Genomic DNA, 16,933 nt, shown 5'->3' with positions numbered 1-16,933 from the left:
AATTTTTACTTGCTGTTCACCTAGGGCATGTGCCAAAGGCTTTGTATGGTCTTAATTTATGCATTTTTTTTACACATTTGTCAGTATGAAAGTGTAATTTCATTGAAAAGTATAATTGCTACCTTAGTAAACTGCAATATTTATGAGACATTCAATTAATGGAGTTGCAAACCCCACTGTACGGGTGAATATCCAAAAATTTCAATGTGTTTGCTTTAATACATTGAGAAGCTTCTGTGGTTCATTGTCATTTAACATTATATATTGAATTTGGATAGCATTTTTAATCCAAAATCCAACAAAATCCAACTAATCAGAACTTGGTTGTGTTTTTATTTAATGTACACTAAATTGTATATATTTTAATTCTTCCACATCTATGTATATTATAGGCATTGGAGTCTTTTTTCCTTCTTCTCCAACTATACTTAGGCTTAGTAGGATACTTTTGGGGAAGCCATGATGATGTATTTTCAACCACAAGGTAGAGAAGTAACAGTTAAAGCAAAGTCATGTCACAGACTTTCATTCTAGTAATACATTCATCTCTTCTAACTCAAATATTCATTCGATGCAATATATAAAAGTCCTAATTTGAGAATAAATCCATAATTCTAGAATATAAGCACCCCCCACCAACACAACACATTGAGCAGTGAGCAGGGTAATGTGGATATATCCAGGAAGGGCATGTTTTCATGCTATGTAATACCTACCTGGGCATGGTACTATTGAAAGCATACCAAATAAAAAAATAATGGAAAGGAAAAATAGTTACCAAAAAAAGGTAACAAGTTGAATTGCCTAAGCAAAATTTTAAAAATAAATAAAACAAGAAAACCATAAAAATGTGATGCTGCCTGTAATTCCACTTTGAAGATGGCAAATACATCTGGTGCTCTAGAAATGAAAGTATGGGCCTAGAGAATAGATTATATCTTGTTTGTTTCATGTCTCCCATCCTTACATGCTGATAAGTTTCCAGTTTAAGTGGAAGCATCAAACCATCCACCCTATTCTATAGAAAGTACTATTTAAAATTTTTTCTCAACCTAAGTACTTTGAAAAAAAGGAAAAATCATCAAATCAAAGAAGAAAACAAAACGATAAAATATTTTACACTTAATTAAAGAGACCATGCTAAAAATAAAGGTTTTTTGGCTGACAGTAATATGACTATTTATAGATTATTATGAATTTGTGCAAAGTCATAAGCATTTCATTTTATTGAAATTTGAAGTCTTTTAAGAAGCTCAGATTACAATGTCCAAATCTGTCAGTGAAATGAAACTCAATATATGGAATTCCGACCCTGTCATCAGTCCCTCTACTCCCACCTCCCAAGGGGCTCCTCTTTTATATCCTGACCCAAAGGACCACCCTCTATCCAAATCATTGAAACCAAGGAGTCAATTTAATCTCCCTCCACTTTTTCACCCACCCCATGAAATCTATCACTAAATCTGGCTAGTTTTACTTCCTAGATATGTCTCAAATTTTTCATCTCTGAAATTCTCTCCATGGCTGCCACCAAGGTTAGAGTTCAAGTCCTCTCATAACAGCAGCAGCTAATACTACCTCAACAGCCTCTCAGATGGTCACAACCTCCAGGTTTAGCCCATTGACAACTCTCCCTGAAAATTCACCCTCTATCTCACTGGCAGAGAAATCCATCTAAAATAAAAATACAATTTTCCCTCCTCCACACTTACACTCCAGCAATACTGCACTATTCTTCTTCCCACACACACCAGGAGCGTTTGCTCACCACCTTGTCATGGCTTCAAATGCCCTCCCCACCTTTCCTTGCCAGCATTACTCATCATTTGGGCTTGGTTAGGGCTCGGTTAGGGCTTGGTTGGTGCTCATCTCCTGCAGGAAGCATGAGCCTCAGGGTTCCAGTGGCACTCTGTGCGTCCCTCCCACACCATTAGGCTATGAATTTAGCAAGCATATCTTTGTCATGTTTGTACCTCCAGTACTAACCACAAAGCCCGGCATAGAAAGGCACTTCTTACATCCACAATGAATTGTTTTAAAAAAAAAAAGGTAGGGGTGGGGGCACTGGTGTTCAAGGAAAAAGCACAAGAAAAGCTTATTTTTGCTAATTATCCATTTAGAATTGATTTCTCTTTAAAGTACTTATTTCTTATACTCTAAATGCTGGATATTCATAAAATAGCTTACAACTGAGCCCACTTTAAAACTATAAACCTGAGATTGTTAATATTAAAAGACAATATATGGATAACCATATATTTGACCTAAATTAGCAGTCATACTTTTTTTTTTTTTTTGTCTTTTTCGTGACCGGTAAGGGGATCGCAACCCTTGGTGTGGTGTCACCCGCACCATGCTCAGCCAGCGAGCACACCGGCCATTCCTATATAGGATCCGAACCCGCAGCGGGAGCATCCCAGCGCGCACTCTCCCGAGTGCGCCACGGGGTCAGCCCAGCAGTCATACTTTTGATGAGAGACTACAGAATATTCTTATTCAGCTTGTCTCAAAACAAAAACAAAAACAAAACAAAACAAAAAACCAAGCACCAGTTGTACTTGTTAGTAATAAGCAAAAAATAATGTTGATTGTATATTTCAGAATATTATATAAACCTCCCCAGATTTGTCTATAAAAGCTGCGCTTCCCCATATTTTGCTCAGAATGCTTCTTGTGTCTAAGTACTTGAGGGATTCTATTCTGATTCCTTTACATTAAAAAGTCAGTTCCAGGTACAGTTTTCTTCTGAATATGTTTCTTTTCAATTTTTCCTCACAACATGCTTTTATTCACAGAAATTATGGCACTAACAAAAAAAGGAGGAGTATTGTAAGTGTCTGTAGACGCCACTTACTACAAGTTTCTATATGGCAAAAACTGTTCTTTAAATTTGCATAGAGAAAAAGTGGCAGATAATTTAAAACATCGTATTTAAAGGCAGAGAGCTGTTATTATCATGGTCTGCCTCTTATTTACCAAGCTATTTGAGCTCTCTAGGCCTCAGTTTCCTGTTCTTTAAAATGGGCATTTCTTAAAGTTGTTAAAGAATGGAATAAGACAACATGCTAAATGCTGAGAGTGGCGATGTACCTATTATTAAGTGCTCAATAATTGCATCTACTTTTTTATCATCACCATAAAAATGTGTTGCATACACTTCTGGTGGACATCAAGTATAAGCTTCATGTGAATACCTGTCAGATCGTCCTCCCTCCAAGCTGTATCGCAGGTAATTCATACCATCCAGGAACTGACTGCTGGGGAGTGAGTCATCACCCAGTTCTTTTAGGTCCTCAGGCCTAAGGTATTCTCCCCCATCACCTGTCATTGTGTCATCACCTTGAAACAATCACAGGAAGATGGAGAAATAATTATTTGTTGAATGTAACATCAACTACAAAATATGATCATAATTGTGAAATGCATCAATATAACAGCCTTGACATCAGCCAAACACAGCACACTAGAACACAGAGCACAGGCAGACGATTATGAAGTGCTAAAACTTAGAGAAATAATATTTGGCCGACTTTTCTATTACTTATCAAGAAGAAGTGATTACCTGAATTGTAAATCTCTTAATTCTATGTTAGGACAGCCCCTGCCCCCCATGTTTATTTCTGAAGGAAAAAAAATTCTAAGATGAATTCCAACAATAGGTTTAATAGACATAGTCTGGTTTGGGTATAAGCCTAAATTATTTTCAGAAAAAAATATGAGAGTTTTATTTACATTTGGGGAGACTAAATCTATTGTTATTCATGAAAAAGTGAAGGGAATGGTTAAATGCAGGATTGGTCATTTGTTACAAGCATGATACAAGCTGTACTTTGCGTATCCCTTGAGCAAGAGGCCACAAAGTTTATTTAAAAACCAAGCCCTCTTGAATACTCTCTCTCTCTCTTTCTTTCCCCCACTCTACTACCGACTCCCTCTCTCACCCCCCCAGAACCCAGTATAGTTGAACTTTGCTTCCAAGCACTAAGTTCCTAACACTACCCAGATTAGGGTATCCTGTCCCTCCTCAAAGTCGATTTGCTCTTGCATTTCATATGCTTCTCCTAATTTGCTAGCTCTCAGCAGCCAGGGTGGTCAAAGGGAACAAATACAACTCAATAAGCTTTCATTTTTTAGTTCTTAAAATTCCTCAAAACTCCTCAGTGAAATAGAGCCTACATTTCAAGTTTTCTTATTCCTCTCACCTTTCCCTCTTGTCATATGGTAGGGAGAAGAAGGTTTGTAAGAGTGAAGAAAGAAAAAAAAGGTCAGAAAGATAAAATAAAGAGTCTAGCTGGAATGACTCCAAGTCTGAGGGGGCTCAGTGTCTTATCTTGTAGAACATGTGGAAGAACTACATGAGCACAGCCTTCCCCTCTCATGTGTATAGATTTTTGTTAGGTGACAGAGTACATTTTTAATCAAACATATCAAATTTTTGAGACTCTGGTGACAGTGGAGGCATAATTTAAAAACCTCTGATTACACCGAGTTCGTGAGATAGTGAATGTCCTTTGCATTCTTCCTCGTTCTCTGCATGCTGCTGGTCTTGTTATGATGCTACTGACATCATAAGACAGCTGTGAGGTTCAGTGTTACTACAAGTGAGAGGTCAGAGTTTGGGAGACACCAATGGTGGCCTTAGATATATGTCCTGATGTCTGGATTTTGTTTCAGAGAGAATGGCCCAAAGAAGCAAAGACTGTACATGCTGGAATCAGTCTCTAGATCCTAACCCAATGCTGGCACATTTGCTGCAAAGACACCTGTGTGGGTACTAATTTTGTTGGTGCAATATAAAATTTCTCTCGAAGACAATGGTGTATAAAGCATCATATTCAGTAGTACCTATCAGTAGTGAGAGATGGAAAGCGAATGCCTGTAGAAATCAGTAGAATGTGAAAAATCAGTTTGGGAAAAAAAAAATTACCCAAGTTGGTCCGTAACAGAAAATTCTACATACAGCTCAGAGCTTTAAACATTTTAAATGTGTCCAAAAATTATGACAATTATATTCTTGCCTCCCCTGGTAGGCAAGGAGATTTCTGCCAGTATAGGGCTGGTCCATCCCTGCCTCCAGGTCCTCATCCCCTCCCATCTTAGATTCCTTGCCTGCTATGCCCTGCATCTGCAGCCTCCTCTCCTCTGTCACAGATCCTGTGGAGGTCTTTCCCCTTCCACAGATAAAACATCCATGCTTCTGCCGTTTGATATACAGAAACTTTATACCCCAGCTCCTAGATATTCTTTATTTCACATTCTGACTCCCCTTCCTTTCAAACCCATTAAACAGATGCTTGCTAATTTTAGCAATTAATCAGTGGCCAAGAGGTAATTTCTTCTTTGGAAAACTATTCTCTGCAATTTTTCTGACACAAATCTCTCCTGGTCTTCCTCCTACCTCTTTGAGTCTTTCTTCCCACTCTCTACTTCCCTTAAATGTTGATATTTCTCATCTGACCTTTCTTCTTATTTCACATATTATCATGTGGACTTCAAGCACCACCCATATACTAACTATATGCAAATCAGTATCCATCCCAGACCTCTGTCACGAGCTCCACGTGCATATTTCAATTGCCTCGTGGACTTCTCCATCTGAATTCCCTATCAGCATCGCAGATTTAGCATATCCATAACAGAATTCATGGTCTTTACTCACCCCTTGTCAACATGCTTCTCTCTGCAAATTCCCTACATGAACAAACAGCAGAACTACTTACTTGCCCAAGCCAAGGGGGCAGGGGGAATAGGAAGACGGTCTGTTTTAAAAGAATATATTTTAAAATTTCTGTTGTTTATTTATTTATTGAATTGAAAGGTATTGATTATTATATATTTGTGGGGTACAGAGTTGAATATCAACACATGTATACAATGTGTGTTGATCAAATCAGGGTAATTAACATATTAATCATTACAAAACTTAATCACTTCATTGTGATCATTTCTTTTTGATCTCCTCTCTTCTAGCCATTTGATAGAATTCAGTAAATAATTATTAATTATAGATGTGTAGCTTGCCTGTATACCAATAGGACTTATTTTTCCTGCCTAGTTGTTATGTGTCCATTAACCAACCTCCCATTTCTCTTCCCACTTTCTCTCCTCTAGTAACCACAGTTCTGCTCTCTCCTTCTGAAAATTCAACTTCTTCTTCCTTCCTTCCTTCCTTCCTTCCTTCCTCCCTCCCTCCCTCCCTCCCTCCCTCCCTCCCTTCTTTCTTTCTTTCTTTCTTTCTTTCTTTCTTAAATAATATTTTGGATTAAAACATTTAGCTCTTACTTCTTTTAGTAGAGGTCTATTAGACTTGGAAAGAATTTTCCATAACTCAGGGAGCTTTGAAAGCATAGTTATACCCTAATATACTTCATTAATTTATTTGATGTAAAATTTAAAAAAAAAAGCAAACCCTATTTTCTTGCATCATATAACAAATCTGAAATAAATTTTCTTATTGTTTCCTATACTTGGAATAACCTCCTCCTTCTCATTACCAATTCACTCACTCAATAGAATGATGACTCCCAGGTTTATGACTTAACTTTTTTTTGCTTTATTAAGATTTTTTTGCCATATTCTCCAATTTTTCCAAATAATTTTGTGAAAACTCTTTCCTACTAAATCACTGTTGTATTATAAGCTTTTAAAGTAAAGTTGATGTTTTGATACCTGGATATTACAAGATTCCCCAGTGATAGCGACTGATATTTAGCCATGACCAGCCTCCGTGAGACACAGATCTCAAGAGCATGGGAATAAATTAAGATAAGGTGAAGTGATCACAAGGGTTCTCCATCCTGACAGCTCCCCCCACCCATGCTGGCAAGAAAGAGATTCTCTGAAATATCACTGAACCCCCTCCCTCTCATGCAAGTACTATTTCTGCTGAGACATGGGGAAAGGACTGAAACCTGAGATGAGAAGCCTCGCTAAGTGTCAAGTGTTCATAGATGAAGTGAATCAAAGGAGAAGATAGATGGTGCCTCTACATTTCATCCCAACACTCAGCCATTCTGCATTTCTCTTGACTATTAGGTCATGTCATTCCAGAGCACTGGTGGAGAAGTGTGCACAAATCATCCACCCATGGATCTTAGGGAATAAGGCACACGTGAGTCACACTTTTACAGGCATCTTGTTTACATGGTTTTATAATCCCTGAGCCCCACTATATTATAATTTATGGCTGTGGAGCTGAGTCAGCGAAGACAGGGATCAGCTCATGATCCTACAATGATGCAAAGCATTCCATTTACAGTTTTGGCTAAGTCTGGATAGTACAATTCTCTTAGACTGAATTTCCCATTTCTGTTTTCTCCTTGCATTTACCTGCCAGGTCCCTCCATCAGGATATTATTTATCTCATGACCAAGTTATTACCACAGTTTTTATACTATGTCTAGACACCCACCACTTAATAGCTGTGTACCACTGAACAAACTACTAATGTCTCTAAGCCTAATTCTCTTACCTTCAGACAAGCCTTTCCTCACCTGAAAAAAATATTGGGGGAAATCCATAGTCTATGTCTCTGGGATGCTATGGGGATTAAATGAGGCAATGCAACTCGCATTATAGATGTTTAGTAAATGCTTTTTCTTCTCTTAGATATCTCCTTCCTTCCAGTTTCTTTCCAATACACTTCTGTGTACCACTGCTGGTTTAATCATTTTAAAAACAGATCTAACTGTTTCAATCATTAATTAGAATCTTTTAAGTTATCCTACCTTTCTCCTTTAAAATAAAAATTCAAACACTCCCCAGTTGAGCCCCATATGTTTTCATACATCAACCATGCTGAATGACTGGATTATTTTGTCACTCTGTGTCTCTCTCTTGCACTTTCCTATCTCAGGGCTTCCCATACTATTCCTTCTCTGCTTCCTAAAACCTGTGTCACCCTCTTATTAATCTCTCATCTCTCAACATGTCCAGGAGACTGTGCTATGGATCTCCAACTCCTGATCTCCCCAAGCAGACATGAAAAACTGATGACGTGGTACCTTCAATTATTCGTCTTCTAATTTATGCATTATCTCTCCATATCTGCTCCTTAAAGCCTTGCCCCATGTTTACCTTTGATTCTCCTGTGGTACCAATTACAGACTTTTCCACACAAGAACACTACATTCACTGTTTGTTGATTGGCCCATGAGTCAATAACGCTGACTGCTTTAATATCTAGCAAGTTACCCTGAGAGAACATCTATACCTAGCTTGAATACTGTTTTTGGTACTGACAACTGATAACAACTAGTAAAATGGTAGATGCTGTAGAGGAAACAGAGAGTGGCTAGTGCATGTGGCTGCACTGTGTCCACATGGATGACAGCAGGTTCCATGAAACCATTTAAACCGCACAAAACATTAAAGGGTTGGCAATGTCAACCAACCAACTTCCTTTATACTAACTCTTTGCAGGAAGAAGTTACTTGACAATATTCAAATATATTTCTTACATAAAAATTATTCAAATTGAATTTCCTTTTGGGAAAAAAGTGTTACTAAATTTTTGGCTATTTCTAAATATGGAAAACTCTTACTACAAAAGATATTCTTGATCATTATCCAATATTCCTCTCAAATCAAGGGTTCTTACACTAATAATTTTTAATATGTAACAGTTTTAATAGAAAATACAGAGTATTATAGCTAGATCTCATTTTATGCAATAGGCAAATTAAAGAAGCTGTTTTATATAAATGGAATTTCTATAAACCCAGTAATAAATAAATTAAGTGCACTAGCTAATGAAATTCTTTAATAATTATTTTGTAAGTAAAGAGCTATTTTTAAATTAAATAATCATCGTCTAATTTATCTGATTTTTAAATTTACATTTTCAGGTAATAGAATTGCTTAAAGTGGTACCACATATACTTTGGAAACTTTTGCTAGAAGAACGCTTTATATTATTCATTTTTTCCCTAAATGACAAATTTGCCCTAAATAATTTTTGAAGGTTACATTATCTCTATTCTTAGCTCCATTAAAAATGATATTATAACTATTAATTTAATCTATATTTACCACACCTAAAATATATCTTCATCCAAGAGGGATAATATGAACTGCATTCATTTCAAGCAGTCTAACTTAGTTATTAACATGTTCATGCTAGTTCAGTGTCAAGTTAGCAAAGAATTACTTTTTCTCTAAATATAACAAGAAAAGTTCTTAGTTTTGGAAAAAATATTTATATAATGTTTATCAGATAATGCAATTATGTTAATAGGTCTCAATAATGGTTGCAAAACCATTAACAGTATAAGCATGGCTTTAAGCTTTCAAGTTAATAAAATCCACACACTCAAATGCACACATGTACAATTCCATCCATATCACACATGCTATTTCAAAAGAAACAGATTAATATTAGGCATGCAGATTTAAATATTAAGCAAATTGTTTCTATCTACTTAAGAAAAATTAAAGCAAAGGAAAGCTTTCACTCCAATATTTCCTGTAATGGTACCTGAGTCACTAAGTGCTTCCCCATCAATAAAGTGGTCACCAAACTGTTTAAAAGCTGTTCAACATATGAGTGAAGATAAGAAATATGATCCCACAAAACAAAATATAGTGTGCATATGTGAATGCTGAAAATTAGTTGGCAAGTACTACGATAGAACACAAAATTATAATAAATAGTTGGAACTGCTGGCTTTGGCAATACCTTTTAATTTACTCATAATAATACACTGATCCAACATTTGTTCATTTTTGTCATAAACTTTTATAAAAGCTGAGGCAACTCCATGCCTTTTAACAATAGCTTACTTAAATTGGTTCCAATTAAGGACATCTCAATGAAAAGTTTTACTGTATTATTTTATCTTGAAGAGCCTAAAGAAATATCTTTAATATTTCTCCATAAAATAAATTAGTATCCGGCCTAGTGTTACCCTTCTATGGCAACAATTTTTCAAACATATACATTTTCCATGTACACCTATATGGTAATAATTTTTCAGTAGTGTACATTTGATGAACAGCTGCACTATTAAAGCTCAGTTGCATCTTTTATATGCTGCTTTCATGATTTTTTAGCAGCAGATTTTTTTGTTCAAGTGGAATACTGCATGAAAATTCAAAATACATAACTAAGAAAAGTCAACTATTCCAGTTGAAGTAGAGGCAAGGAGTCAGAATCCACTGGCCCAATCTCTAGCTCCACTTCCACCCCAGGCTGTCCCGAGGGCTCCTTTTAGAAAAACAGGCTTCTCAGGACTTTGAAATCCACTGCTTTTGGTGATTTTTATCAACTGTAAAACTAGAGGGGGCATATTTTCTGATTTAAAAAATTACATTCTTATGTTGAATTTGCACTACTTGCTGCTGTGCTATTTTTTAACCTTCTCTAAGGCTCTTTTCCTGTGGATTTAAAATATATTCTGCACATCTGAATCAATCTGAAAGCAGAGATTTCTCACTATACCACTGATGGAGTATTATACCTTAAGGTCTTTACTTTAGGCATTTGAACAAAAAATATATTTTAACATTATTAAAACACATAGTAATTGTATTATCAGGTAGCTATTGTAACACACGGCCAGTTTCCAGTTTCTTTCACCTTTTCTAAGTCCTGTTATATAATAGACATTAAAGATAATACCAGGGGGAAATATACTAATCAGAGTCTCTCTCCACCCCATGGCAAAAGTACATGTACTGAAACAAAGGTGAAGTGACTAAATGTTACAATGCTGTCATCCACAGCACTGGCTTCATCCCTGAAAAAAAGGATGGTTCGCCCCTGTGTAAGAATGTGACAGATCACAGATGACTGAATAAGAGTCTTACCCTCTTCATCAGAAACATCAAGAACCTCAGTCATCGTCTCAGGAACATTTAGCTTGTGTTTTTCCGTGATAGTCTGGAAAGACAAAAATCATTAATGCTCAAGTTAAAAACAAAACCAAACAAAAGATGCAAAGAATCACAGAGGAGGCCACACTCAATAGCAAAAGCAAGCCATCAGGCCCTGAACATTCCATCTTTTCCACGTGTATACTTTGGAAACACATTCCCTTTTACGTAAACTCATTTGTTCTTTCAGAAGATAAATGTTCTTTCAGAACATCGTTTACTTCAGTGAAGTTGTACAAGAGAAAGGTCATTATTTTGAGTTCCCATTTGAAAAGGAAATTGTTTAGCAATGGCATTAATAATTAGTCATATTGAGAAAGGAGATTAATATTTTCATGACTTCCCTAAAACGAACTGAGTAATGTTTCCAGAAAAGTTTCACAAAGAAGCAATGAACATATGCAATTTATTAAAAGCAAAGCCATTCGGAAAGAAGCTGTAAACAATGTGAACCACATAAACTATTTAGGCAGAAAATATGACACATCTCTTCTGGGATTAGAGGATCAACGGTGGGGACTCAGTCATCTTTATGGTATTTCAATAGGCTGCAATTCTGGTTTACTGCTTATTTGCTTTTCATGATAGCACTCCAGAGTTGCCAAACCCACTGCCTTCCATTGCTGAAGTACAGTGTAAGGTTCAGAGACCAGAGTCTGGAGTCCAGCTGCCTGGGTTCAAATTCTGACTTCATCACTTATTACTTATGAGGCCTTAGCAAGTCCCTAACCTCTCTGTGCCTCAATTTACTCATCTATAAAACAAGGATAAGAATAAATAGTACTTCATAAAATTGTTATAAAGATTAAATGAAACAATATAGGCAAGCATTCTAAGAATAGTGCTTGACATACATATGTTAGATACCATAATTTATTATTATTTTTTTTAGCTTTGTTTTGTGTCTTTATCTTTTATTATTATTTTTTAAAGAATAAAGTTTATTGAATACAAAGAATTGACAACATATTTTTATAGGGTAATCAAATGAGCCATCATATTTGTATGTGACATTTTTCCAGATGAATGGGAAGATACTGCTATTGATTGTTGAGAAAGAGAAAGTAACAGAAAGACAACAGGACAGACATTTTTCTTAGACTTGTTCATTTTTCAGGACTGATCTACAATGCCTTTTCTTCTCTGATGTGATTTGGTATGTGTCCTCTGTTGTGTGTCAAATTTGAGATTTCTCTTTCAGGGAGAGGAGCTTGGTGGTAGGTGTTATGCTGCATTGGTCTACCTTCTGGAGAACTTTCTTAACCAGTATAGGTTTACTGTGCTCCTTTTGTTGCCTGGCTGTGGGAGAGGATGGGTCTGGCCTGCAGCGCCATCTCAGGACCTCAGGTGGCATGCTCCATTGCTTGCCTCTGCTTTATCTTTTTTTTTTTAATCATTTTATGTTTCTTAATTAAAAAAAATAACTTGGTTGACAATCATCATTATTTGATATTTGAGAGCTTACATACACCGTCTTTTGGTCTGTTGGCATACACACCTCCAAATTTCTCTTTCTGACTCTTCTATGAGTTTCTCGGTCTTGGTCTCCTCAAAAATCTTGGGGTCCCACCCAGGTTTTTCCATGCCCAACTCTGTCCATCTTTTCTCTGAGATCTTTCCATTTCCCTCTCTAGGTCTGTTTCTCTGACTCACTGGCTGATGTTTTTAGCAATCTTTCACCATCTCCATCTCTGTACTCCTCTCTTGCTTCATTTGTCTCCCTCCCCCCCATAATTTATTATTATTATTATTGAAATTAATATTAAATGTGTCTTAAAAATGAAAGGCCTCTATGAGATAGGAGGTGCTCAGTTTCCATGGGTTTGGGTTTCAGGACACACCTCTGGTTTTCAAGCCACTCCCCAAGATCTCAGGCCCTTCCCTCTAGGCCCTCCCCTAGAGGAAGGTTACTGTTGCTAGTTGGACCTATTTTTGGCACCAACATGGGGAAATTGAGACTTCAGTGAGTTGGCTTATGTAAATTCAGTGTCTGGGCATGCTCAGTAGAGACGGGTTATATAACCCTAGGAACTGAGCATGCTTAGTAGAGGGGAGTTTATCCTTTGAATGACTTTCTGCTAGACACAGCACGCTGGAGAGCACTGAATATTCTAGGTGTTTTCCAGTTGATATGTTGGAATTCAACTGCTGAATGGGCCTTAAAAGGAAACCAAATGAGCATGTGCAAGACTATGTTACATAACTGGGAACCACCCCCTTAGTTAAATATTCATTAGATAGCATCAGTGTGTATCAGAGAGAGAAACTATAAAAGTCAAATCCCCGTAGAGAAGGTGGGGCTGCTGCTGTCACTTTCTCTACAGCCCGCCTGCACTTCACCTGAGGTGTGTATTTCTTTCTTTTTGTATCAAACTTGCCTTTAGCAGGCTGCTGTCCACCCTGAGTCCAGCCCACTCTTTGTCTGTAAATGTGAACTTCCTACTTTTGCATCAGACTTGCTGCGGCTGGTTTCTTGCTTTCCTGGAGCCTACCTGCACCTTGCCAAGAGAGGTGTGTATACTGTACTTTTGTGTTAAGCTTATTGCTAAGGAGCTGTTGCTCACTCTCTTGAGCCAGCCTGTACTTTGTACTAAATGTTAAGTGTGCATTACTTACTTTCATATTAAGCTTGGTGCAGACCCTGCTCAGTCTCTGGAGTGAGGTCACACTTTCCCCAGGAATCCTGTACTTCTTACCCATTGCATTAAACCTATTTTCACTTTGTACTGTGACTGTGTCCTGGAATTCTTTCCTGTGGTGGAGCCAAGAACCTGCTAGAGGATGGTGTGGGTTGAGGCTGGCTACCAGGACTTCCTAGACCCTCTCCTCTGATATCATCTGAACTTTGTAGTCACTTACGCATTCAAGAAACACTCTGAGTGCCTGCTGCATGCTAGGCAGGCACTGTTTTACACACCAGGGATAATACCACAGTGATTAAAAGGAAAATATAGAAATAAGCCAGCACAGAAAGAAAAATGCTGCATAATCTCACTTATATGTGGAATCTAAGAAAGTTGAACTCATAGAAGCAGAGTAGAATGGTGGTTACCAGGTGCTGGAGAGGGAGGGGAAAGGGGCACTGGGGAGATGTTGATCAAAGGATACAAAATTTCAGTTAGACAGGAGGAATAAATCCAAAAGATCTGTTGTACAACATGGTGAGTATAGTTAATAACAATATATTGTATACTTGAAAATTGCTGAGAGTAGATTTTAAGTGTTCTTACCACAAAGAATAAGTAGGTAAGCCAATGAATATGTTAATTAGTTTGATTTAGCCACTCCACAATGTATACATGTATCAAAAATCACGTTGTACTCCATAAATATGTACAATTTTATTTGCCAATTTAAATAAATAAATAAATAAGCCCACTATGCTATCTACCCTCAGTGAACCATTGTGCAGTATATGCAGGTACTGAAACAACACATCATAGTCCATAAATGTATACAAGTAAATGTTAGAATATTTTGAATTAAAAATAATTAAAGTAATAAAAATAAATAAGACACATGTACAAAAAAAAGATAAAAATCCAAATCACATGACTTTAAATATCACTTAAAGACTATTGAGTCTGAGTCATATCTCCAGTTTGTGCATTGAAAATGTATTAAGTACACTGATTGCCATTGTTAGGAAAAACCTTAAAAAAGTAATTCTATGAAAAAGAGTAAAATCTTCAACCAGAGCCCAAAGTACAATACATAGGCTGTCTCATTTTTTAAGCTTTGTCACATACCAATTAGAGACTTGTTTGATTGGCTGTAATAGCCCTATTCATCAATTCCTTTTTTCCAAAAGCAGTAGAGAACTTCAAACTTGTTTACCAGAAAATTTAACTGATTGATTAAATTCAAGTGAATCATTCTGAATATATACATGCATGGTATCTGTGTGGGAAGAGGGAGGGATTAAATCTTAATGTGATACTGCAGAAGCCTTTGGGTAGCTCCCTATTGTCTTCAGAACAAAACTGAATGAACTGGCTCAGAAGACTCCTGGTGACGCAGTGAGAGGGAGAGGTAGCGAGGCCTCGTCTCTCACCCCTCCCCACAACCACGTTGAACTGCTTTATTTCCTTTAACAAGTCATGTGTTTTCGTGCCTTTGATTTTTTCCATGTATTCTTTCCTCTACTGGAATCTTCTTTCCCCTGTTTTCTTGGCTCATATTAGATGCAACTTCTTGGGACAGACATTCCCTGAGCCTCCCTGAGTCTATTTGTGTAACTATCTCTTCCTGCGGCCACGTGCTTCTAGTGCCCGTGTGCACCACATCACGCACAATGCGTGCACCACATCATGCACCATGCGTGCACCACATCACACACAATGTGCACCACATCTGCTTATCCACCTCCCACAGAAGAAGGGGAGTCACTGAAGAGAAGATTGTTTCTACAGAACCTGGAACATAGTAGGTGCTTCTCAAATATATATTGAAAAATTGATGATACAAAATTATGCAAAAAAATACATTTAAAATTCACATAATGACTAAATAAATTATCTTTTGGGTGGAATTTCAGTTAAAAGAAGAGAAAGAAACTGAGAAAGTAACGAAAGTATTATTCGTATTCAGATCAAGGCACGATTGGAGACTAGGTGGTTAATTTAACTTGCCTGCATATTTCTGTTGATGTTTAAATAATTCTATAGTGTGTTATTCACTGAAAGCAAACTAAACACTGCAGGAAAGACAAAAGCTTCTATCCAAAGATCCGGAGAATAGTAGGTGGTCGGTCGGTAAGTATTTGTACATTTAGTGAATGAACTTAAGACTATTACAATATGCCTTTTGATTGTTATATTAATACTGTAAATTTTTATGTATAAATTTAACACAGATAAATTATAACCTATTTTCTGTATCAGTGGCATTCAACTCTAGCTGCACATTAGAATTATTGGAGGAATTCACAAAACATTGTTGCTTGGGTCCCATCACAGACCAATTAAATCCCTGGGGACAGGACCCAGCTATAGTAGGGCCTGGGGTATTTTTTAAAAGTTCCTCAGGTGGGTTTATTGTGCAGCTCAATTTGAGACTCATTTTCCTGTATTACAGAAAGTGTATAAATTGCAGAAAAATTATTTGCATTTAAAATATTGGATAGAGACCATCCTGCTATGACATCCTATTAAACTTTTTTTGAAACTTCTTAATAAGTATCTAAGGAAAAATAAAGTGATTCAAAATGTGAAAGGATGCATACCGTGTTAGACTACACCAGAAAGTCCATTTTTGCGGAAATGTTTTAGAGTATTTGTCCTTCACAGTAAACATTTGCACAAGAGCCTTCTCCATTTGAAAATAATTGATGGAAATACTTTTTAAACGATTAAGTTATATTTCCTGACAGTCTCAGTTTCTACTCACAGATGCCGATAATGGGACTACACTTCCTTTGTACTTCCAAAAGTGGAAAGAACTAATTTGCTTTAGTTTGGTCATTGAATGCTATCAGAGTTAGTATCAGTAAATATTTGTGGCAACAAAAAAGCAACATGCAATGGTCATATTGGTCACAGATATTTTTCTGTTTTGATATTAAAAACAGCCTCTATATGCAATGTAGTAAATACAGTACACATTTACGCATGATGTGGTATTTGACCTTTAGAAGATCATCAGTAAATATTTGTTGAATGGATGACAAATAAGTCTTCCTACTCATGAGTAATGTAATAAGAAATGAATACATATTTCGCTTCTAAACAAAGTGTTCTTTGACACCTTGATTATTGAAACATAAACATGGTTTTATGCAACTGCATCTGAAATAGTACACAGAACACAAGGCTACAATTAAATAACCATGGACATCTTTTTCTGCTATAGAATCTAAGATGCTATGGTCAAGATTAGAAACAATTATAAAAGTTAGAATGAGTAGTGCACTATGCACAAGTTTAATGGGATGTAATTAAATCAGATAATATGGCAAAACAAATAGGATATCATAGATGGAAAGAAGACTTAATAATGAGTTTTTATTATTTATCATGATAGGGGAAAAGTGTAGAAAACAAAACATGAATTCCTAACATGG

General features: G+C 36.6%; 1 protein-coding gene across 4 annotated transcripts in view; it reads right to left on the bottom strand.

Moving 5' to 3' along the window:
* ANK2 (ankyrin 2) overlaps positions 1-16,933 on the bottom strand; it is a 249,644-nt gene that overhangs the window by 71,106 nt on the left and 161,605 nt on the right. For all 4 annotated transcript variants that reach the window (XM_063108814.1, XM_063108813.1, XM_063108815.1 and 1 more), the window contains 3 exons: positions 10,807-10,879; positions 9,476-9,529; positions 3,195-3,339 (listed from right to left, as the gene is read on the bottom strand). In XM_063108814.1, the coding sequence (XP_062964884.1) occupies positions 3,195-3,339; positions 9,476-9,529; positions 10,807-10,879 (272 nt within the window). The remainder of the gene's footprint in view (positions 1-3,194; positions 3,340-9,475; positions 9,530-10,806; positions 10,880-16,933) is intronic.

This window comes from Cynocephalus volans, chromosome 9 (assembly GCF_027409185.1).
Source record: "Cynocephalus volans isolate mCynVol1 chromosome 9, mCynVol1.pri, whole genome shotgun sequence".
Classification (NCBI taxonomy): domain Eukaryota; kingdom Metazoa; phylum Chordata; class Mammalia; order Dermoptera; family Cynocephalidae; genus Cynocephalus; species Cynocephalus volans.
The sequence above is the reverse complement of the archived record's forward strand: the minus strand, read 5'-3'. Positions and strand labels throughout refer to the sequence as shown.